This window comes from Musa acuminata, chromosome BXJ2-8, assembly GCF_036884655.1.
Source record: "Musa acuminata AAA Group cultivar baxijiao chromosome BXJ2-8, Cavendish_Baxijiao_AAA, whole genome shotgun sequence".
Taxonomy (NCBI): domain Eukaryota; kingdom Viridiplantae; phylum Streptophyta; class Magnoliopsida; order Zingiberales; family Musaceae; genus Musa; species Musa acuminata.
The window spans coordinates 45,894,187-45,920,186 of NC_088345.1; the positions used below are offsets into that span (position 1 = coordinate 45,894,187).

Below are 26,000 nucleotides of genomic sequence, written 5' to 3' on the forward strand. Positions count from 1 at the left end.
ATGTTTGCTTGTGGATCCCGATTGAGGCGTTCTCTCTAACCCGTTCTCTCTTTTGTTGGTCCTAAAAGATAATGAGAGGCTTCGGGGAGGCTAACCTTTGCGGATGGACATGCAAGGGTGCCGCATGACTTAGGCAAAACCAGCTAAGTCCGTGACAGTATGACGCAACATTCGTGACTGTTGGTTTGCGACGTTTGTTGGTGATTCATCTAGGGCCAAAGTATACCCTATCACCTCTCAAAAAATTGGATGTTAAATATCTAATGTTCGCCCCTTCCAGTAAAATATTATATATTGCTTGATTATTTAAAATTTAGACACACATATATATCTCCTTCAAATATTTATATGTTTAATATATGTTTAATCAATTAAATTTAACTATAACAAATTTTATAAAAGTTCAAATTTAAGTACATGAATAGTCATTTATTACTTTCACCTCTCATGAATATAATTATTAACTATAATGACATATATATACATATATGCTAAATTTAAATTTAAAGAGGCAAACAAAACTAATTTTGAAGGGTTATATACATATATATAATTTTTATTTTTTCCGATATATATAATTATGAAGAAAGAAATCATTGTCCACAACAGAGCTAAGAAATCAATTCCGATATATATAATTATTCTCTTTTCCCCTCGAATAAAATAAATACAAAGATTCTGAAGAATAATACGTCAGAGTTCAATTTAATGCATCAGTCAACAATAGAGCAGACTCCGGACGTCATATATATATATATATATATATATATATATATATATATATATATATATATATATATATATATATATATATATATATATATATATATATATATATATATATAAGGGTTCATAAGTTTGAATCACTATACCGATTGATCGATTGTACGATATGCATCGCTTTGTTGTAATTGTTGATATGACGAGACGCACTTAACAACATGAAAAAAAATAATAATAATATAAAAAAATAGATTAAGATTTTTAAGTTAAAAATAAATATAAATTTAGTAAAAATAATCTAAATTAAGAAAGAATAACAATAAATATTTTTTTTGGCTTCGAGAAATAACTTTGTGACATGTTTTAGAATGTCCTTATATTGATTCGAATTATTTATAAAAAAATAATTTGAATTATTAGATTATATATTAAATAACTTAAACTTCAAGATTTAAATTAAGTAATTGATCGATGGATATATCTGGTTTTATCATAAAAAAATAACGATGAGACTCCATGAGTAATAGATCGGATCCTCGATCTTCTGTATATGTATATCAATTTGATATGTATATTGAACTCAATCCTGAAATTGATCCCATAACATAATATATTGATACAATATATATCATTAGTAGATAAATATTGTGATGATCATAGTCTGATTATCGTAAATCATACGTGTCCGATATGGCTCCTAAGGCAAAGTATGATTGTGGTAAGTATTGACGCGAATGTTAGAGAATATTAAAACTTCTACTTTCACCATTGATCTATTACTTTATATCAAAGATCGATTATAGTACTACTACTCGAAGAAGAATGATCAACTATTACCGTAATGCTATTTGTCATAAGATTTTCCATAATATAACAATTGTGAATACAACGAGCTTTGCTTTATGGCTACATCATGTAGGCTCTATCACATCTACTCAAAATTATCTATTATCTTTCTCTTCCCCTTCCACGTATAAAATTAACAAGTATTTTGCTAAGCTATATAATCTGAATCTTGAGTAATATATGAAAAATATTGCTCCTCGGTCCATGCACAATCTTTAAATTATGACGTGACTATTGACTCCCCAGCATCACTGTAATAATCAATCAAGATATTATTGTCCATGTCACTATCATGTCTCTGAACTGAGTGAGTTATTGAATGTAATTGAAAATGTGTCTCGTCGTCCGGCTCAATTTTTTCTAACGGTGTGACTGATGCTACAATCTTCCCCTTTACCTTTGCCTTTACATTTGCACACTTAGTGGACAACAAATAGTTAGGTGTCTCTAGTTCATCGAGTAATCTAACTCAATATTATATGGTTCCTTTAATCATGTTTTGATCGACAATTATTTTATTTACAAGCCTAAAGCGGTCACCAACCTAAAGCGGAGAATGAACCAATTATTTTTTGAAATAATCGATCCTTCATAATAGTATTGATTGCATCAATAATATTTAGCAAGAGTTGATATATAATATTTCTAAGTGATAACAATAAATCAGATCACGATCTAAGGCAATACCAAAATTAAATAGTTGAATTTAGATAATACATTATAAGATAAATAATTTTGTTAGTAAGAATTTTTTAAATATTAAAAAATTATTAATTAGATTACATTGAATATGAGTTTACTTGCATTAAGGATGTCTTTGTCCATATAAACTTTGATCCTATAATCGATGATCTATAAATATTGCTCTACCTTAAATCAACATATGTATAAGATAAGACATATGTAAACAATTATCCATATCAACCTGACGTAGGATAACCTAAGGTGGTTTTACTCATATTGTAATTTCATTCGTAGTATCCTAAAATCTAGAGGAAAGAATAATCTCTTTCATATATTTTTTTTGCTTGATCTTGAATACCTGAAATTGCCTTTGGACCCTACCTCTTTTGCTATATTGAATTTAATGCAATAAAATTTATAGCAATCCGAGTGACTCCGAGTCGGAGTATCTCACCATATGTATACTATTGTATCAAAGAGTGAATCCAATGATGCTTATATATAAACTTTATGATTGACTATGCCCAAGCTATAAACTTATTATCTTATGATAGCTCGTTAATTTTCTTCGTTATTAGATCTATATAATGAGCTGCACATGAAGTCCAAAATAATATTTTTTTAATCAATTTTCTTAAAATTGACTCTATTATCAGTGACTATTTGAATAATGAATTATTATATGATCTCCTCTACTATGGTGTCCATTAGATTTTTAATATATTTTTAATCATGAATTTTATTGAAAGTATTAATTGATTTATGAAAAATAATTTGTTTATTGCAATAAATACAAAAATTAACGATATTCATTTTTATTGGTCCCATCTAATTGTCACACATCTGTGTCACCTCATATTTATCTCACTAGTTCTTAAAGGGTTTGATTTAATCCTCCAGTTCTACCACCTCTTTATTTAAATACACATTGTGAATCTCCTTTGATGTTGGAAGCTTGATCCTCATATCGGTCTTTTTAATAGAGGGCTGTTGAGTGTCGATAGATGATCATCCACTCTCGATGCTGTGAGAGGAATATCCCATATGTTCTTGCATAGACAAACCCTGACCAGGGTCATTGGGATTGAAAGATAAAGAATTCTTCGGGAGAATCTGATTAAAGCGATACTCGAGTAGAAACCGTATGAGTCTGACAACACCATGTCCGGTATACGGTCTCTGAGATATTAGATGGATGAGGGACTATAGGTATACTGTAATTGAGGATAAACAAGTCCAATGATTGGATTCCTTTGTATCGTCTGGGGACTACGGCGTAGTAGCCTAGTACATCTACACTCGACTCATCGACTGTAGATGTACTAGGCCACTACACCGTAGTCTCCAAACAATACAGGGGAATCTAATCTATTGGACATGTCTGTCCTCAGTTACCGTATACCTATAGTTCCTTATCCATTTAATATCTCAGAGACCGTATACTGAGTATGGTGCTATAAGACCCATATGGTTTATGCTCTAGTCTTGCTCTAATCGGATTCACCCGGAGAACTCTTTCTCTCTTAATCCGAATGACCCTAACTAGATATTTGTTTGAGTAAGAACACATGAGATATTCCTCTCATGACACTGAGCATAGATGGTCATCTATCGACACTCAATAGTCCTCGTAAGGTTGGCTACCACTTCCGATGACCGATTGTATAGGATCTAAATCTTTCAGACCTATAAGTCCCGTATCATAGAGTGGAGTACTCATACAGGACATCCTTGGTATCTCAAGTCCAAGGATCAGATATACTACTGGGACTACGGAATTGCTATTTGACAATAAGGCATCATCAACCATCTAACATTCCGTAAGCGGATCAATTAGTTAACGCATTCTCCAATTAGTACTTGTACTATATCCCTAGTGTCCCCACACGAGCAGCTATGAGACCAGCTGTATCCATCATATAGACGGGTATACAACACACTAATATGTCCGGTTATCTTGATATCCATCTTGAGTAATCTATGACCGGGATTATTTAGAATTTGTGTTTAAAAGCGAATCAGTCTCATTATCGTGATCTCATCATGATCTGATTCCCATTGCACAGATCCATGAACATCATAATATATTCAAGCAACAGGTAATATAAAGTGATAAAATACCAAATAATAATAATAAGTAAAAAGACTGCATGTCAAGTAATACATGTCATCACTCACATGATTGGCTTGTATAACACTTATGACTAACATATTCTTCTTTAGTTATTGTCTTCTTTTTAATTATATTATCCATAATCTATTATAATGTATCTTAAAATGATTTACAGATCTACGTTGGAACCTTTTTTGTATTTCACAATATCAGAATTCTTTTACCTTTACTAATGTATTCATAATAAAAACACTCCAATGATAATGGTTCTTGTCTCTTTCGAGTATGATTATTTCTTAAGTGTCATGTTCTTATCAAAATTAAATCAAATAAGTAAGTTACGATTAGCTTTAATTTAAAATAATAAGGTATAATTAGCCCTAATTAGCTTTATTTTATTATAATAAACATGTCAAATATTTTAATAATTATTAAATATACAAAATTAACCCATTATAATAATTATTAAATACATAATATTGACCCAATAAAGGGTCAAATAATGATAAATTTATTATTAAATATAATAATTATAATATTAAAAATTTAATTAAACCTAAATTAGTCCTATTTTACTACAATAATTATGTCAAACGCACTAGACATTAAATACATAAATTTGATTAAATATATATCAAATTAGGTTAAAATTATTATTAAATACACTAATCACATAATTAACATAGTTAATTACTCCATAATTATTTTTTCCAATGTTACAAATATGTCAAACACTCTAATATTTAATCTCAAGAAATAAATATTAAACACACTAATAATAATATTAAAGGTCTTAATTACTCCTTAATTAATATTATTTTACCATCATAAATACCTCAAATAATATATTAAACATGGAGAATATAGAATAAACTTAATCATCTTATACATTATTAAAAATTAATAAAAAAAATATACCTTTAATTTTTTTTTAACTTCGATGTTAATCCTCCCTAATTAGCCTTTCAAGTTTGATTCAAATAATAAATTATAACTTTGTGTAATTTTAAAAGAGTGTAAATATGAGAATTAGATAAAAAAAAAATAAGTGAAAAGAGATTTAAAAATTAGAAAGTAAAAAAAGTGAAAGAGGAGGAAGAAAGAGTTTAAAAATCTTTCAAATGAATACAAGTCGGAATAGATTTTAACTATTCCAACCGATATTAACCTCATATCAAGTGATACGCGATCCTTTAGCATATATCATCTAGTACAGGATGATCCACATACCGATCATCTATTTGGACTGGTATGTATCGTTCTTATCAAGCAATATATCGTGACATGATAAACTTATATATATATATATATATATATATATATATATATATATATATATATATATATATATATATATATATATATATCCTTGTTTTGTTATGTTTATCGACATTCAATCAAACTAAATTGATTGATTATAAATCTCGTCATTCAGATTACAAGCTGAAACAAGCTTTGATCGAAGTGTAGCGTTTGTCACTTGGCTTGACTTCTGTGAGTCATTTGGTCGAACACTTACCGAACACAGGGGCAAAGACCACGGAGTTCTTCTGGCCTTCATCAAGGATGTGACGTCGACCGAAGAGTGTCTGTTAGTGGTCTGGGGGAGTGGCTACAAGTAGTCCTTGGATCTGGTCGTTTCTTATCGTTACCTCACATCAAACGAAAAATGATTGCTGTCATCATGTGGACAAAGGTAGGAAGATGGTAGCCTTGCGTTTACCAGTGATTCAGATCAAAGCGAACTGCCGAAGATTTTCCAGCGCAAAGCATCATCTAACCGAGGCTGTAGATAGAGAGGACGATGCATAGTTTGGTGGCATCGACCTACCCATCATCCTTCCCACTCGATTCCATTCGCTGTTCCAGATCTCACTGCTTCCTACAAACGACATCTTGCAGCCATAAAGAGGTGAGTAAGAAAGGCCTTAAAGACACCTGGCCTTCTATTTCCCTTACCCTCTTCGGCGCAGGCTTCTTCTTGGGTCCTCTTCTTGATGGGCTACACTCGAGGGTGAATCTTATGATCTACCAAAATGGAGCAGTTGATGTTGGCCCTCTGCACACCAATATCTGGGTACCACCCTCTTCTGTTCTCTCTGTTACTTCTACTCTTACGTGCTTTGTAGTGCCTTGAAGGTGTTTGATGGAATGATGTTTAACCTGCGATCAGGTTCCTCCTATGCTCGGGGCATTTTATTGCACTGTGGGACTGTTGCAGCTGCTTTTGGATGAAAAAGCACCTTCAAAATCGAAGGTTGGAGTAGGGAGTGTGGAGAAGACAGCAATCTCACTGATGTATGCCATCTCAGCTGTTTGCTTCCCCTTGTGTTTAAGGTCTTCAACCTCATGCAAGTCTCTGGTTTTGGTTCATCAGAACACTAGCAGCTTTCATCGAATTGAGTGCTGAACTGTACAAAGCTGGAGTGGCTGACAATGTCGAAGCCTACACCTTGTTTGCACTGGCAGAGTTCATATGGGTTTTCCTGGATGGCACATGGCTTGGATTTGCCTTGGCTTGCTTTGTTGGTGTTGCATGCCCCCTAGCTGAGATTCCAATGATCAAGTAAGGAGAATTCAGCTTGTTTCTCTCTCCATTTTTCTGCAAATAACAAGTGATCGAAGCATGTTCAACTCCATTGATGTTGGAAATCCTTCAAACTTCAGACTGTTTCATCTGTGGAATTACCCTGGTGCTGATGTCCAACTCTTTGGTGAGGTGAGAGTCTAGCAATTGTCGAGTTGTTCTTGCAATTACACAGTGAAGATTACCACAGCGAATTGCTTTCTCTGCTTCCAGGGATTAGTCAGTTGGACATCAACCTGCTACTTCGTTTATACACCATTCTTGACCAACCTCGCACGGTGGCTGAAGTCTGCAACAGCTGAAGCTGAGGACAGTGATCAAGTAGTTCAATAGAGAGCTTTATCAAGCAGCAGATAAGAATGATTGGTAGAGGATCTTGCAGAAGATCTCTCTCCCTACATCTAGCACTCATCAGCTGGGTTGCATTGTCATCAAGCATGAAGCCTTTACCTACTCTCTGCTGCAGCCGTGAGTCATTTGGATCTGTAAGTCGAACTTTAATTGCTTCTTGTGATGAAATAGAAGTGCTTGTGTTGATTTTACATGCAAGAACTGCACCCTACAAGTTCCATGGTTGAAAGATCTAACTGAAACATAAGAATCTCTGGTTACCACATTTACTAACTATGGGCTTCTTTTCCCATGGTTTAGTCACTGAATTAGCAAAGATTCCTCATAAAACTGAAATTAGATGACAAGATGGTTGTCTATGAGACATGATTGATCTACACAATAGTGAAGTAGCAGGTTGCAGAATATTGTTTACCATTGCACTAGAGAGAAAACTGAAAAATTCATACAAGGAGACAGAATCAATAGTGAGATCATAATCTACTAAATGTTCTTAAACATTAAGTAATTTTATTTCTTTGGAATGCAGATGGAACAAACCCACAAATCCAACGTATCAAAAGGGTAGGCATCCACAAATTTGCCTTTCAGTTTTTTTCACCCAGATGTAAGCCCTAAGCATGTCAACTACATGGCTGATGGTTGAATAAGAATGATCTACACACAGATTAAGAAAGATAAAGAAAGGGGAAAACCTCAGACTTCACATTTATCAATTGAATTTGAAGCCACCAGAAGGGACAGAGGGTTGGCTGATGGCGACCTCGGACGAATGTTCAGCAACCTCAGTAGATCCTAGTGCATCCTGTGCTTCATCTTCTTCCTCGACCCAATACCTCTCCAGTAGCTTTATGGTCTTCTCATAGATCTCGTTGTTGTCATGACCCTGCAGATTCTCGATCTTATCCAATCCTTCACATTCATCGATAAGCTGCGCATAAGGGTTTACTCCACATTTGCCGAGATCCTTCTCGATCTCACCGACCTTGAGTATGTTCTCTAGTCCTTCAAGGCATACAGTCACAATTCTAGGGTCTGGGCAGACAAGAAGATCACATAGAGGCTTGATGCAACCCTGGCTCGCCAAATAACTGCAAAAAAACTCAATTATATGCTTAGTTTTCCATTATATTTCAAAAGAATTCGTAAAGAAGATATCTAAGAGCAACCCATCTTTACCAAATGCCCTAGAAGGACAAAGCAAAAACTTCAAGAGTCAGGTTGTTGCATTTGTAATTAAGTTTAACCAATACATGCAAGTGGAAATTATTTGCTGCATAAGAAAACTGCACTGTATATGTCCCCAAACCTTAAATTTATATGCAAGCACCATGTTTCTACAATTTACATCATGCAAAAAACGTCAGATAGATTTGAAACAAAAAAAGTCCTTTGTGCATGTTTATGATCGACAGAGTAAAAATATAAAAATGATACAAAATAAGAAAGTGAATAGGCTCGAGTATCAAGAATAATACAAGATTGTTGAACTTGAAATGTAAAGTTAAGGTCAATCAGCACTAATTAAAAATCTCAGGTAGACACAATATGACAATATCTCAAGTTGTTTCGGTTTACTGTACTTTACATGTAATCCACGGTAAAAGAAGATCCAAAAAGACTCCTAAAAGGTATCTTGGGGATATCTTGGAGCTATATAATTAAGAAATTCCTAAAACAACAAAGCAATGACTTTCAGGAGTCAGATTGATGCATCTGTAATTAAAATTTAACAAATTTTGTAGATGTTCAAAAACTCTTTTCATTTGCAAGAGGAAATAACTTCAGTGTACAAGGTTTGTGGATATCCATAGTAGTGCAATTTTCTTATACACTGAAGTTAGTCATGCAAGCACGTTGTTCCTAAAATGTTTATGATGAAAGACATGTCATATAGATTAAAATAAATCCCTAATGCACAATTATGATGAACAGACTTCTTGACTATTACCACAAAAGAACAAAGTCAAGAGACTTATCACAATTAATACAAGACTGTAGAACTTCAAAAGTAACTAAGATGAGTATTTACAAATTGATATAACAACAAAAATTGTTATGGTTGCTGTAATTGATGACAGAACAAGATCAAAAAGTTTAGGGCAAGTAAAATCTTCAAGAATAAGAAATATTAGAAGCTTACTGAATCTGCTCATTGGAACTGCCAGAAGTGGCATTTGATATAGCCCATGCAGCCTCTTTCTTGATATCAAATTCTGCATGTTGAAGTAGATGTACCAGAGGACTGATAATATTTGCATCAATAACAGCCTGTTGCAATTGAACAAGGATCACAAAAAGAAGCTAAAAAGGAGCGCTACTTTGAGAAAGTAACACAATAAATCTAGAAGTTCAAAGAGCACAATATAATCCGATCAAATCAAACTCAAACCATATGATCACCAACTTTATGATTCAAGCTTACCGCATGCTATATTCCTATAAGTCCCACTTGAGATAGCACAGATGAACGATATAGCACCAGTAGTTACCTGGATCTGAGCTCTATTCCCTGCTGTAATGTTGGAAATTGTCCAGCAAGCTTCTTTTTTAATGCTCTTTTTGTGACTTTGTGTAAGGAGTTGAAATAGACAAGGGAGAGCACCTTTCTCTATAACTAGCTGCAAGTATGTTTTTACATCTTAGTCTCAGTATTATGGGAAGGGGCACATATAGAACAGTCAGCAATATTTAGGTGCCCCATGGATTAACATGTATAGATTACAGTCCATATATAGAGTATGAAGATACGCAACCATGAACTCACTGTAACAAATGGCATGAAGTCACACATACGAAAACTGACAAACTGAACCATATTCAACAATTACCATCAAATTTTTTTCTTAAAAGGTATCACCTCAATGCCTGACTTAACAAGTACCTGAGTCTGTGAATCATCTCCAGTAACAATGTTCCCAACTGTCCTCAGGGCAGGAATAAGAACTGTAGGTGATGGATGACTGCAGAATATCAATATCTTGTAAATAATAAGAAAATATACAAGGAGAGGAAGACAAAAATATAGAAGAAAGTATATTATAACTGAATTGACAAAAAATTATACATGTGGAAACACATACAGCAGAAGCTCCACAAGTCTTGGACAAACACCTGTCTCTATGACAGATTGGATTTTGTCATTTGTTCCATCAGAAAGATAAGAGAGGGCCCAGCAAGCATCTGTTAGAACCTCTTCGTCACTTGAATGAATAAGATGCCGAAGTATCTGAATCGCTGGTTTGGTCTAAAACAACAACAACAAAACCGTAAGTCCCAACTAATCGGCTACATAGATCTTTTGCCACCATCAAGTAAAATCAATCAAAGGGCACACATGTATATTTAGTGTTTGGCAAACCATATGAGTGAAATAATGCAAATATAAAATAAATTTTGATGGGTGTTATGTATAAATTTAATGGCCAAGAAACCATATTAAGGGAAAATAATTGCAGTTTAACTTCCTCAGACCTGTTCAAATGGTGCTGGAGGCTTCCCGCGGCATAAGTTAGATAACGTCCATGTGGCATTTCTCAGCATTGATATTTTTGAATACTCATTTAGTTGAGCCATTACTGGAAGAAGTGCCCCATGACTAAGAACAAGATCTCTGCAACTTGGTGAATCACCAGCTACATTACCAAGTGCCCATACAGCCTGTTCAAAGTATCAAACGATAAGAGTACTGACATAACATCATGGAAGTTATTAAGGCAATTAACCTTTCAAAAGATAAATAATGCATAAGAAAAACAGAGATAGTGCATAGACCTGTTCTCTAACATCATCATTTGGAGAACTAAGAAGTTCTATGAACTTTGGAACTGCACCATGCTCAATGACAACTCGTGTGTGCTCAGAAGTTCCAGAAGCTACATTGGTCAGTGCCCATGCAGCCTCGAACTGCAAATGAATGATAGCAGTGAGTTTTGTGTCTACAAAGAATCTTGCCATATTTAAAGCATTACACTTTAAAATGTGAAAAATGAAAATACCTGCAGTTGTGGCAGATCATGCCGTGAAAGAAATTCCACAAAACGTGGGACAACACCTGCCTTAATGACCTCTTCAATTGGAGGGCTCCGCTCTAGAAAGATGTTATGAAATATGGATGAGAGATATGGCTTTTGTCTCTTATGCAGATACCTACTAAAATCCTTAAGAAAAACAATTATTGCACACCAATTGACAACAGCTTCCTGAACTGAGTAGTTGCTTCCAATTGTGTATTGGGATTTTCAGACCATACCCCCTGCACCATTCCCTGGAGGTTTTCTATCTGCCATGGACACAAAGATAACTGACATTAAAGCAGGAACAACATTAGAAAACACAAAGAGAAGAACCAAAAATATCAAAAATTGCATCGCCTCCTCATCAACCATCAATATGTATTTAATGGGAAAAGGTATATTCATCTTTTACCAACCAAATTTATCAGAACTTATGTTTCATGATAAGCTTGAAGAATTGCAAAATCTGCAAACATATTTATGATACAAGAACCTTTAGATGCTTGAGCACACGTTGTAGGCTATACACTTGAGACGTCTCGATGACAAAGGCATTTGGATGTTTCAGATATTTCAAGTTAAGCATCATTTTGCATGCATGTATGATGCTAAAATCTAGATTTTCAGTCAAGCAACCAATTGACCGTTATTAAAAAGTAAAAATATGATTTTAGCTATAAAACATATTCAACATTTATATAATTGCTCTAATTTGTTTCAAAACAATGGAAAACCCTTCAAAGTAAAATATGGATAATTTATGAGTAAACTTTAGTGTATAGCTATCATAGTGCTTGTAATAACTTGTCTTAACAAGCAAAGTGTGGAAGAGTTATGTGGGAAGTGCAAGTCAAGCTGCACTTTCACACCTCCCACCCTTACTTTCTTTGATGATTTAAGAACTAAATGTGACTTGATGCTAAAAACAGAATTTAAGAATTAAATTATGTTTCTATTTCACCAAAAAAGACTGTTATAAATCAAACTCCTTTTGAGACTTGGTATGATATAAAACCAAGTGTAAGTCATCTAAGAATTTTTAGTTGTATTGCTTATGCTTTGGTGATTTCACAAAACCATCACAAGCTTGATAAAAAATCTGAAAAATACATCTTAATTGGTTATTTCTTACAATCCAAAGCATATCGATTATATAATCCTGTTAGTGGTAAAGTTATTCTGAACAGAAATGTTGTTTTGATGAAAGGGCAAGTTGGAATTGAGAAACCAATAAAGGTGTAATACAAATTCAGATTCCAGCAGAACTAAATACTCCACAGAATCAAATGACAGATCTTGCTTCAACAAGTTCAACGTCAACCTCACCCAGTAGCAGTTCAAATTCTGATTCCTCAAATGAAACCCCTCCAGGAAAATTTAAATCACTAACAAAAATTTATGACTCAACATTTGCTTTGTTTATTTCAGATCCTATAACTTTTGAGGAAGCAGCTGAAAAAGAGGAATGACGAAAAGTAATAAAGGAGAAAATCAAATCAATTGAGAAGAATAAAACTTGAGAGCTAATGGATCTACCAAAAGAAAAAAAAGATATTGGATTAAAATGGGTGTTCAAAACAAAGTTTAATGCAGATGGAAGTATCCAAAAGCATAAGGCTCGACTTGTAGCAAAAGGATATTCACAGCAACAAGGTATTGATTTTGATGAAACTTTTTCTCTAGTTGCTAAATTCGAAACCGTGAGAACTTTCTTGGCTTTAGCTGCTCACTTGAATTGGCCTGTTTATCAATTTGATGTGAAATCTGCGTTTTTAAATGAAGATTTATATGAAGAGGTTTTTGTTACTTAACCTGAAAGTTTTTTTTGTTAAAAGACATGAAAAAATGTATATAAGCTAAAGACAGCTCTTTATGGGCTTAAACAAGCTCCAAGGGCATGGTACAGTAAAATTGATCATTATTTTAATCAAAATGAATTTAAGAGGAGCAATAATTAACATACTCTTTATCTAAAGAAGGAAGGTGAATATAATATTCTAATGGTTTGTCTTTATGTTGATGATATTATATATATGGGTTCATCTAACTCTTTTGTAGCAAAATTTAAAAAGTGTATGATGAATAAGTTTGAAATGTCTGATCTAGGTTTACTGCATTATTTTCTTGGATCGGAAGTGAAGCAAGGATCAAATGAAATTTTTATTTCACAAAAAAAGCATGCAACGGATCTACTCAAAAAATCTAACATGATTAATTGCAAAGCTACAATAACACCCATGAATGTAAATGAGAAATTGAAACTTGAAGATGATACATGTTTGACAAATGCAATATATTACAGAAGTTTGGTTGGAAGTTTGATTTATCTAACTCATACTCGACCAGATATTACCTTCTCTGTTGGTGTAGTATCTAGGTTTATGCATAACCCAAGCAAACATCATCTCAGAGCTGTTAAAAGAATTTTACATTATATTGCTAGAACTACAGATTATGGTATTTGGTATTATCATAATTTTAAATGTAAATTATTTGGTTTTACTGATAGCGATTGGGCAGGAGCTTTAGATGATAGAAAGAGTACTTCGGGTAATATTTTTAGCCTCGGATCAGGAGCTATAAATTGGAGTTCAAAAAAGCAAGCAACAATTGCGTTATCGACATCAGAAGCAGAATATGTAGCCGCAACATCAGTAGCTTGTCAAGCAATATGGCTTAGAAGACTTCTAGAAGATCTTCATCAAGAATACAAAGAAGCAACGAAAATATTTTGTGATAACAAGACCACAATTGTAATGACGAAGAATCCAACATTTCATGAAAGAACGAAGCATATAGAGATACGCTATCATTTCATCTGGAATCTTGTAGCAAATAGACCCATAACATGAAGTATTATGGAACAGATAAACAAGTTGCGGATATCCTCACCAAGTCGCTTCCAATTCAAAAGCATATTTATTTCATGTCACAAATCAGTGTATGTAACTATGAATCAAGGGGGAGTGTTGAGAATTGATTCATTGTAGTTATCATGTTCTAGGTAATGACCCATGATTTAGAAGTTATAGGGTAGTTCCTACACCTAAGTCAATCATGGGTGATATGATGGAGTGAGGTAGTTACCTCTAGATCCTATAAATAGGATCATAGTTCATGAAACAAGATAGAGTGTGCACACTTGGGAATATCTTGTAAGTGTTCTTATCTTATCTCTTATTTAAATACTATAATGGTTTTCTTGATCGAAACGATTCTTTTTAATTGCATCGTAGTATTCTGTTTTTATCGTTTTTCTGCTCCTCCAGGAAAGGAAATCTGTCTCTTTTCCCCGACATGTTAACTACCACCAATGCTCTATTATTATAATGGTTGCATTGTGGTTGGCAGGTTTAATTTCACTAGGTGACAAGATTTTGGCACACTATCATGATGCATCAGCAGAGATCTGGACTCCTAGACCAGATCGAGCAAGAATTTTAAGTCCAAAGAGTAGTTAATTAGGGATATTAAGTTCATTTCCTAAGAGAACAGGAGGTTCAAGAACCTTTTCCAAATCAGACCAGGAGAAATTGGCGTGTGTTTGGGGTAGGAAAAAAGGTCGAACAATATCTCCCAGCCACTTTTAATTGCAACAGAAGTCTACAGTGATTTCAGCAGAACATTGTCCAAGACAAAATTTTTAAGTTGATAGCGTACCTTGAAGCTTTTCATATGAACACCTTTATAGGTTTATTGCTGTAATAATTGTTTGGTTAATATCCTTAATATTACATTATATCATGATCTCACCAACATTAATAATAATAATAATTAATTATTAATAAATAATAATAATAATAATAATAATAATAATAATAATAATAATATCCATGACATTACATTACGTGATGATCTCACCAACATTAATAATGCTCTAAGTTCGAATTTTCAGAAAATGTTGAATCTTCAGGAAAGGGAAGAAGTGCAAGAACAAAGCCCAAATCCGACCATGAAGAAAAACATAAAATGGGGTATCAACCACATTATTGCAGCAAACTACAAACTACGATTATGCGAACAGGAACGTTAAAGATCGCAAAGAAGACGTTTCCGCTCAGATCAAACCTAAACCTTTCTTCCGACAGATCCACCCAAAAGGACGCACAGTAAAACCGTAGATTAGGTTCCAAGATAAAGCCACGACAGATCAAGGTCACACCAAGGGCGGAAAAAAGGAAAAGCCGCACCTTTTTGTCGACCCCAGACGGAGAGAGGGCGGGTGGCTCGCCGATCGCCTGCTGCGCGGCCTGGAGGAGCACCTCCCTCCTCTTCTTGGTGAGACTGTCCTCGCGCTTGCTCTTCCTGATCTCGATCAGGTTCCCCTCCCTCCGCCGCCGCCCCTCGTCGACGTCCACCCCGGCCTTGTACGACTTTTTCCGCACCTCCGCCCGCGTCCCCGGTCGCAGCGACATCCTCGCCCCCTTCGAGCACTCCGACGGCTCTACCCCCTCTCGGTTTCTATATGTATCGGATCGATTCGAAGAGATGAGAATTTGGGGTTGGGAAGTTCCGAAGTGAAAGCAACAATGGCTACCGGAAAGCGATCAGAAGTGGTCGGGGCTCAAATTAAAATATATATATGTTAAATTACTAATGTGCCCCTCCCAATTCGCAGTTTTTCGTATTTATTTCAGTAAATCAAAATTTAACACATATATTTTTTTAAGGTCGATTTTCCTATAAAATATTCATATTTAGGTATTTTTCAATTTTTTTTTTCAAATTACATTCTTAATTTAAAAATATAAAATATCTCTCAAAAAAATTTTCATCAAAAATTTCACTCATTTTCTTACCCCTTTTTAACTATTATAGTGTTTTCATTTTTCCTTATTTTATATTTTTAATAATATTTATAATATTTTATTGATATATTATAAATATTATAAATATTATAAAAAATACTGTGATATAATATGTAATTAAGTCAAATAATTAAGTTAGATTTTTTTTTTCTTACTTACCATTATAATTTAGAAAATCTTAATCCATTTCCTTGTTAATATGAATTAGGAAATAACTATTAAGTATTCTAATGATGATATCATATTTGTTAGTATATTAAATATAAATAATTTATATTAAATAAATATAAAAATAAAAATAAATTTCCTATGAGGGATTTCTCTCTCCTCCGTTCCTCGTTTAGCCACACCTAGCAGTAGCGAGAGAAACGAGAAGTTACACCCTATTGATGAGATATATGTTTCCTTATCTTTCTTGAAAATAAAAGTTTTAATTTTTATTTTGATTCTTTAAATGTTGAAAGTTTTATAGTTTTAAAATAATTATTAATTTTTTAAATATCAAAATTTTTATTATGGTATTGAAAGCTATTAGCTGACTTTTTTTATAATTTTCTTTCACCCTTGTTTAAGGTTTTTATTTTTAGATTTAAATATGTTAAAATTTTACATGTTTTATATATTAATTATATGATATTTCTTGACATCACAACTTATCTTTAATCTTATCCGGATTAGAGTTTTTGTTAGATTAAAATATGTTATCTAAAATTATTGATATTTTTTTATTTGAATTTTAAAATGTGCTATTCTTAATGATTTAAAATTTATTTGACTAGAATGTATTGAAATTATACATTTGTTGAAAATATAATTTCTATTTGAATTTAGGAGGTTATTTTCTTGTATTAAAGTTTATCTCTTAATCTATCTTTTAATATGTTATTTTGTTTTTATTTATATAATTATTAGTTAATATATATTGTAGTATTAAATTGGATATGAATTGAACTAAAATTGTTCATAGGTCAGGCTCAACCCATAGGTCAAGCCATAACCCATGGGTCAGGCCTTGGCTTGTAGTCTAACCCAGCCCAACCATCATGGGTCGTCATATATGATGCACTTGACCAGTCCATGGGCCAAGGCTGAGCCAACTTTGTGTGATGTATGTTCAGTCATGTGTAATGCACATGACTAGTAGATAGACTGGTTCAATCTAGCTCAATATTGTTGTTGGGTTTGAGCCTGAATATTGATTGAACTAAACTAGACTTGATTAGTCTAGATCAATTCAGGGTGATTCCGAATTGATAGACTTATTCAAGCTAGTTTAACCTAAATTATACTAGTCTAGAATGGTTCTAGACCGGTTAAATGAGGATTAGAGATCGATTCAGTTATGTTCTAGTAAATTAAATTCAATTGGATCAATTGAACTAGGGTTTAAGTCAATTGAGGGCTAATTTATATTATTTGATATTGATAATATTTGATAGAGATGTTTTAAATTTATTATTTCATCCTGATATGGATATGATCAGTGTGAAATTATGTTATTTCCCTACCGAGAGCAGGTAGGGCGATTCCCTTCGTAGATTAGCGGGTCGTCAAACGTGGCGACTGGATAGTTCCTCCATCCGCTGTTGGGAGGAACGTGACCCTACTTTGACGGGTGAGGGATATCACTTCATCCGCTGTTGGGAGTGCGATATGAGTTTGCCTCCATCTGTTATTGGGAGACTATAAACTCATCACATAGGATAAAGCCGCTTCATTTGTTGTTGGGGGAGTTCTCCTTCGGGTATTTGATATACGTCAATGGAATGATTGAATTTTGATAATGTATTCATTTTGAGTTGACTTTTGAGATTCCTACTCAGCATTACTGAATTTTCTTTATTTTTTATTTTTAAAGCAACCTCTCCGGTATTTATAAAACTACTTGGATGATTTTTAAAGTTGACATCACTACATTTAATTTTCCACTTATGATTTGATGAATAAAATATAATAAATATTTATAAACGAGGAATAAAATGATTGGCCAGGAAAGATATGTAAAAAAAAAATTGTAAATGCAGGATATGATATTGTATCATTTCATGTCCCTTTAATTATCATTACTTATAATATCATGTTTTTAGGCTTATAAGTTAGAATAGTTGAAATAGAAGTTTATTTATATCATCTTCAATATTTGAAGTAAATTTTACAGAGTTTTTTTTTGACAGATCAAAAATATTATAATAAACAAAAAAATTTAATGAATAATATGGATATTTTTAAAATTAGAGATACATTGTTTTGAATGATTGATCTAATATTCCTTTGTAATTATTGTTTTAAATACAACTTATTAGGTAATTTTTTGTTATAGGAAACTTTTCTAACTTTTTCAAATAATCATGATAAAATCATCATTAATATTATTAGCAATGCAAAGACAAATAATTCTCGTGCACTTTGCCTTGACCTACTCCCAATCATTATTGCTTTTTTTTTCACTTCCTTCTCCCTTATTATTAGGTTTTATTGAAGGAGAAGATCTTTCATCCTTTTTTGCCAAGTGAAATTATTTCTTTCATTAAAATTTTTCATATTAAAGCTAACAAAAATAACTGATGATATCCTTATTGAATTTTTAATCACTAAATCTTTTGGATACTAATACCACTTTATTGAGGAGGAAGAGAAAAAAATTTAATACTAAAAAATCCAGAGATCAATAATAAAAAATATATCGAATAAAAAAAATCAAAAAGCTGATGTTAGATAAATATGATTAAATAAATCTCACCTATATCAATAAAATAAATTAAAATTTTCACTATATAAGATTAATTATGAAGCTCTTAGTTAATTATCTTGATTCAAGTATAACTCACTTTGTAAAAAAAAATTCATAAAGATCATTCTCACGAACACTTATTTTACCTCTCTCATTAAGATCTTCAAACTCAATATATATTTATAAAGATAAATTTTAATTTAATAAAAATTTAATCGATTAGAATTTTTTTCATCAATCTAAATATAATTAATTTGGCCAACCCATATGGCTCGCAGCTGAAGTGGGTCTTTCGAAAAGAAGTCTATCATGCACGTGGCTGAACTCATGCCGTTTCATGTACCTTTCTATGCCTATGCGGCTGCCTGTTTAGCTTCAATGGTCAGACTTTGGCCGATCTTTTGGACTACGCCGTATCAGTGTTATCGTGTCACACAGCTGCTGTATGGATAGCTGCGCACATGTATGACGTTTGTAGATCTTCTTTTAACGTGAACACATGCATAAGAAGAGAGAGAGAGAGAGAGAGAGAGTAGTATATCCATAAACTACGTAATATTTATTTCTGGGAATATACTAATTCCCATTACATGAGATAGGAGTATAAATAGCTTAGGCTTACTTCAAACTTCGTGCGAACCGTTTAGAACCCACCACCACCACCTCCTCCTCCACCGCCACCCCCGATTCCACCGCCCGATCCACCACCTGCACCGCTGCCGCCTCCAAAGCCTCCACCAATGCCGCCTCCTCCGCCAAAGCCCCCTCCATTACCACCCCCGATTCCTCCTCCAAAACCTCCGCCGGAGCCACCGCCAACCCCGCCACCAGCACCACCTCCACCTCCGATTCCTCCGCCAGCACCACCACCAGCTCCACCTCCGCCTCCAGCACCTCCACCGGCTCCACCACCTACACCTCCACCAGCTCCACCTCCAATACCTCCCCCAAAGCCACCACCTGCACCTCCACCAGCTCCACCTCCTTTGCCTCCCCCAAAGCCACCACCTGCACCTCCACCAGCTCCACCTCCGCCCCCAGCCCCTCCACCGGCTCCACCACCTACTCCTCCACCAGCTCCACCTCCATTACCTCCCCCAAAGCCACCACCTACACCTCCACCAGCTCCACCTCCATTACCTCCCCCAAAGGCACCACCTACACCTCCACCAGCTCCACCTCCGCCTCCAGTCCCTCCACCGGCTCCACCACCTACACCTCCACCAGCTCCACCTCCGCCTCCAGTCCCTCCACCGGCTCCACCACCTACACCTCCACCAGCTCCACCTCCTTTACCTCCCCCAAAGCCACCACCTGCACCTCCACCAGCTCCACCACCTACACCTCCACCAGCTCCACCTCCGCCTCCAGTCCCTCCACCGGCTCCACCACCTACACCTCCACCAGCTCCACCTCCATTACCTCCCCCAAAGCCACCACCTGCACCTCCACCAGCTCCACCTCCGCCTCCAGCCCCTCCACCAGCTCCACCTCCTTTACCTCCCCCAAAGCCACCACCTGCACCTCCACCAGCTCCACCTCCGCCTCCAGCCCCTCCACCGGCTCCACCACCTACACCTCCACCAGCTCCACCTCCTTTGCCTCCCCCAAAGCCACCACCGGCACCACCTCCGCCACCTGCTCCACCACCAACTCCTCCTCCAGCTCCACCACCTTTGCCACCTCCAAAGCCACCGCCTCCACCAGCTCCACCACCCTTGCCACCTCCAAATCCACCGCCAGAACCACCACCTCCACCACTCCCTCTACCACCACCTTTGCCGCCTCCAAAGCCACCTCCAGCACCGGCACCTCCACCAGCTCCACCTCCAAAGCCACCTCCAGCCCCGCCACCAGCACCAGCACCACCACCAAAACCACCCCCTCCACCTTTACCACCTCCAAAGCCACCACCGACACCAGTCCCGCCACCAAAGCCCCCACCAACTCCACCACCGAACCCTCCTCCGATCCCACCACCGCCAAGCAAGTTATCTTTCTCAAGCCGACGCCCTTCAGCGATCCCCACAACCATCACCATCGCCAGGACCATCAGTCCGAGGCTACACGCGCACTTCACAGCCTTCCCCATCTCCTCGACACCCTCAAGGAAAGGAGGACTCGCTCCTCTTTTGTGTTTGAGCTCTGAGCGACTGAAGCATAGATATATAGAGCAAGAATTCAATGCAGGTGGTTGGCGGGAGCTCTCTGTGCATTGGACAACAGTTCATACCCACAAATCCAGCAGAGCCGAAGCTACCAAAGTCTACAGAATTGGGCTGTGAAGTCTTATCACTCTGCCAGTGGCGATTCCCATTGAATGCCACGCGTCGATCTCAACCAACACGATGCTCTCCGACACCGCCGCCCCCTCCCTGGTTTTTACGCACTCGGTTACGTGCATCTACGTATACGCTGCAATACTGGAACCGTAACGTCATGCTGCTTTGGCAAACTAGGTTTCAAGCCTCCATGAAGACACAGCCTTCTCCTTGCTTGAAACGACACAGAGCAAGACACTTATAACAAATTATGAGCGTTATGTTGGTAGAATCACAGAGAAGTGACTACCAGTGAACGATCAACTGAAGCCTATATTGCCAGTGAACATTAGATGAAAGAAAAAGGCAACATAACAGCAAGATATTGCATAGGACTGCATGAAAATGATAGATATGCTCGGGCAAACAAGAAACATTGCATTTAATGATATCACATGCTGGATGCTGGATTATGGTCCATTCATTTTGTTATCAACAGGGGGCTCACAGAAAAAGTTCGATTAATACTATACTGTGTAACACGGATAGAAACTTGGTGGTGTACTCTGATTCATGCACAGGGTCTGACACTCTTTGGTTCCTCTATTGTGGCCACCAAATAGAGTAGAACAGAAGGCCAACTTTTCTTGCCTTTGTAGCCTGTAACAGCAACTGTTCATCTCAGTAGATGGCGGAGGAAGCTGATCAAAATGGATATACATTTTACTGCTGAATAAAAATGTAGATGTGATGCTTGCCATTTCCTTGTTTTATGAGAATTATTGTGACCTTTGTCTCAAATAATTCAGGATTCTTAATCTAGCTAGGATGGTAGACAACGTGTAATGTCATCAACACTCCTTGACAGAGAAGAAAGGGAACACATTCAATTGGCTAATTTTCTCATGTGCTTGCAGAGAGTTATTACCAAATCTACTGTACAGTACGACGCTGTCATTTTTGTACTGGAAAGTGACTTCGTTTAGGCAGAATGTATCTTTCAATCAAGTCGTAGATTTGGTGAAGGAAACCCTGTTCTTGAGGCAACACTTGCCTGCTCTTCAAGTTTCCTACTGCCTAAGTCATGTCATTAGACATGAAAAATGACGAGACTGTTAAGATTAATTTAAACAGTTGATTAGATAAAGTAAAAGATAAAGATGTAAATTTAAATAAATAAATTAGGATGAAAAAAATTATTTGAGATATGATAGATTTTTTTATTATTTTAAAAATTTATACTTTATCCTTTAATCAATATAAAATGGTGCTTTTGGAACAATCCAAAAGCTACTTGAAATTATATAGAAAAACTAACAGTTCTATGAAGATCAATAAAAAAAAATTGTTAGTAGATCTAGAAAAAAAACAAGAAGACGAGTAAGTGCTCATAATCTACTTCTTCTTATCTTCAAAGGTGATAATTATCAATTTTGAGCTATTAAGATGAAAATTTTATTTATCTCATTAGGATTATGAAATTTGGTAAAAGATGGTTTTGTTAAGTATGATCAACAAGATTCTAATATTACTAAAGATAAAAAAAAATAAGATGAATGAGAATATATAAAAAGATGTAGCTATATGCTACAATAAGCAAAATAAGATGATTCTCTATTTTCCCAAATCATTATGTCATGACATCAACATAAGTATGAAAAATACTAAAAAGTGTATTTGAAGACACAAACAAGGTAAACATTTCACAACTTTAAATTCTCTAATATGAATTTAAAACTGTTATGATGAAAGATTCTGAATCTATCATTGATTTCTTCTTAAAAAATATCCTATATTATGAACCAAATGAGATCTTACGATGAAAATCTTAAATATCAAATTATAGTAGAAAATATTTTATAAAGTTTATCTCTAAACTTTGATATAATTTATACTACTATAAAAGAAGCTATAGGTATAAATACATTATCTATTGATGAATTAATGGATTCCTTTTTAGCTCATGAACAAAAAGTAAATATATCTTTAGAAAAAATTTCAAAACATGTTCTTTAAATGAAGATAGATCAAAAAAAAGGACCAAAAGAAAATTTTAAAAGTTAGATCTCAAGGGAGAGATTAAATTAGCAGAGGTTATGATCGATCAAATGAGGGTTAAAGGAACTCGAACAAAGGTAGTAAAGAAACCTATCAATATTTTTATTATAAAAAGATTAGATATATTGAAAAAAAATTATTAGTACAAAAATAAAAATCCATGCTCTTATTATAAAAAATATATGATCATCTTGAAAAAGATTATTAGAAAAAAATTAAATAAATTATCATGAGAAAAATAATGATGAAAAAAAAGATGAAGAATATATTTTCTTTATAGCATCTAATAAAGAATATTCTAGATCTATTTGGATTTTAGATAGTGAATGTAGTAATCACATGATATGGGACATAATTTATTTCAAAGACTTGATGATTCAATCAGATTTACAGATGGGAAATGACATCAAGATTCAAGTGGAATGAAAATGAATAATTTCTATGAACACCAAATCTGATAAAAAAATTTATTGATGATTTGATGTTTATTTCTAATTTAAGACAAAATATCATTAGGTTAGGGCAACCGATGAAAAAGAATATTATATTATTTTTTATGATAAAAATACTTAATTTATGATTAAAAAAATAAAAAAAAAATTGATAGCAATTCTAAGGATAACAAAAAAAATAAAGTGTTTCATTTATTATTTTTGGATTTCTCCTTCCATGCTATTGTTATTAATGAATAAACATTATAGCATAAAAGTTATGACCATTAAAATTTTTCTAGATCTATACAAACTATCTCATATAATAAGTTCTTTAAAATTCAAACCGATAAGAAGATGCCTTAGAATAAGACTAAAGTTGATGAAAGTTTTGATGAGAGCAATGAGGAGCCACAATTAAAGAAGCGAAAAGTTTTAGATTGTGTTTCATCTACCATTGGTAAACTTGTTACAAAGACTACAAAAAAGAAGAGCACTAGTAGTGATGAAGATGAGGATGATAACTTTCAATAAAAATTTTGATAAAATGGTAACAAACTAAAATGTCTCAACTATCAAAAGACAACGTGGTTGTGACGAGTCTTCTTAGAAAAGTGAAGATGAGCAAGACTCTGAAAAATGTTAAAGATGCAAAAAAATAGTGGATGCAGTGTCGAAGATCAGTTTATTGATATCTTCACAAAAACTTTAGTGAAAGAAATATTTTATTCCGAAGATAACTTTAAGTTACGACTATTCAAATTAGGGGGTGTGTTAATCAATTCAAATAGTTAGATTATATAAAGTAAAAGATAAATATTTAGATTTAAATAAATACATTAGGATGAGAATATTTATTTGGGATACAGTAGATTTTTTCTTTGTTTTAAAAAACTTATATTTTATCTTTTAGTCAATATAAATAGGTGCTTTTGGATTAATCTAAAAGTAAATTGAAAGGGGTAATTACATATTACACTCTATAGTTAAATAGAATTTAAAAAACAGTTTTGAGATATCTACACTTATGAAAGTAAAACATTTACCCCAATTTTGTACATGTTGTCAATTTCATCATGAATAAAAAGGGTAAAAAGTTAATTTCCTATAAACTTTTCTGTGGACGATAGCGGTGTTGGTGGGGCACAAGGTCGGTAATGCTAGTGGCATACGAGGCTAATACTCATATCTCTTCTAGAATACCACCCTCACACATCTATGGTTGCGTTGCAAACTATAAACCATCGACAACATCGGTGGCACGTGAGGTTGGTGCTCGGATCTCCTTTGGAATGCCACCCTCGTGCACCAACCTCACATGCCTCCAGTTGCGCTATTGATGATAGACCGATGACAATATTAAGTAAAAAATATTGTGCCACCAACCCCCCATTCCTTGCAAAAGAAGAGTAAGACGAATGGGTGAGGTGACTTGATGTTTATGTTCTCCAAGCAGTTCATGGGGGGCGATGTCGAGGCTATGGACATGATAGGAGGACAAGCTCTTCGAGCAAGCCTTGGTGGTGTACCCGGAAGGCACCTTGGACTAGTGGTCTGCCATCGCAACAATTAGCAGAGTGGAGTTCCGCCAAGGCATTGGAGTGCTACTAGGACCTAGTGGAGGATTGCAACATGATCGAGATGTCGGACTACTAGGGCAAGGCAGACAACGGTGGGAGTGACGACGAGTTCAATAGATGTGCATAGCACCACCAGTAATAGATCGCCTAGGGTAAGAGAGAGGAGTGGAAGTGCGGTGTCCCCTAGGCTAAGATCGAGAAGGGGGGATTGGAGAAACATCTCACGGTGGGTAGTGAAAATGAGAATACCGATGTAGGTCACCAGCCATGCCTAGAAGTTCTTCATTCGCTAAAACCACAATAGTGCCAGTAAAAGAAAAAACACAGAGAAAAAGAATATACATGACATCATATAAAAAATTAAGGGTAATTATTTTGTGAAAATAAATATATGATGAATTAAGATCTCGGTGATTAGAAACCCAAAAAACAATAAGAAAGGTGATCATATGTTTTACATTCTTGCTAGCGTCAAAAGTTTATATGAAATTATATTTTTACCACTACAAAATTGATGATGTGAGGATAATTATAATAAAATATTTTATTTTCATAAATATAAAAATCTTAATATTATTTTATAAAAAATGTAAAAATCAAAATACTAATCATATATAACTAAAAGGATAATATATAATTATCCTTCGATTGAAAGAACTCCTAATTCTTTCTATTATTCTCTTTCCTCCCTAAAGTTATACAAGAAAAGCCAACAAAAACTAACCAGAATGCCCCTTGATTGATGAACCTCCACCAAATGCAATCCTTTTCGCTAATGTTGACCCTCTTGTTCTGTTAATACTATCCTAAA

At 34.8% G+C, this 26,000-nt stretch overlaps 3 protein-coding genes across 3 annotated transcripts; 1 reads left to right on the forward strand and 2 right to left on the reverse strand.

Moving 5' to 3' along the window:
- Nucleotides 1-5,866: 5,866 nt before the first annotated feature.
- On the forward strand, nucleotides 5,867-7,495 carry LOC103995318 (uncharacterized). The gene is made up of 5 exons (XM_009415883.3): nucleotides 5,867-6,443; nucleotides 6,540-6,664; nucleotides 6,744-6,932; nucleotides 7,034-7,085; nucleotides 7,167-7,495. Exons 1-5 carry the CDS (start codon nucleotides 6,171-6,173, stop codon nucleotides 7,284-7,286), a joined length of 759 nt encoding a protein of 252 aa, XP_009414158.2. The 5' UTR covers nucleotides 5,867-6,170; the 3' UTR covers nucleotides 7,287-7,495.
- Nucleotides 7,496-7,756: 261 nt separating this feature from the next.
- Nucleotides 7,757-15,846, reverse strand: LOC135619697 (importin subunit alpha-4-like). Its single transcript, XM_065121959.1, has 10 exons — nucleotides 15,511-15,846; nucleotides 11,490-11,586; nucleotides 11,303-11,394; nucleotides 11,079-11,210; nucleotides 10,779-10,964; nucleotides 10,388-10,551; nucleotides 10,189-10,267; nucleotides 9,797-9,925; nucleotides 9,448-9,575; nucleotides 7,757-8,395 (listed from the first exon to the last, which is right to left on the reverse strand). The coding sequence occupies exons 1-10, from the start codon at nucleotides 15,733-15,735 to the stop codon at nucleotides 8,017-8,019; spliced, it is 1,611 nt and encodes a 536-aa protein (XP_064978031.1). The 5' UTR covers nucleotides 15,736-15,846; the 3' UTR covers nucleotides 7,757-8,016.
- A 3,656-nt stretch (nucleotides 15,847-19,502) lies between these two features.
- Nucleotides 19,503-20,951, reverse strand: LOC135620415 (glycine-rich cell wall structural protein-like). Its single transcript, XM_065123340.1, has one exon. The coding sequence runs from the start codon at nucleotides 20,949-20,951 to the stop codon at nucleotides 19,503-19,505; it is 1,449 nt and encodes a 482-aa protein (XP_064979412.1).
- Between the last annotated feature and the right edge of the window lie 5,049 nt (nucleotides 20,952-26,000).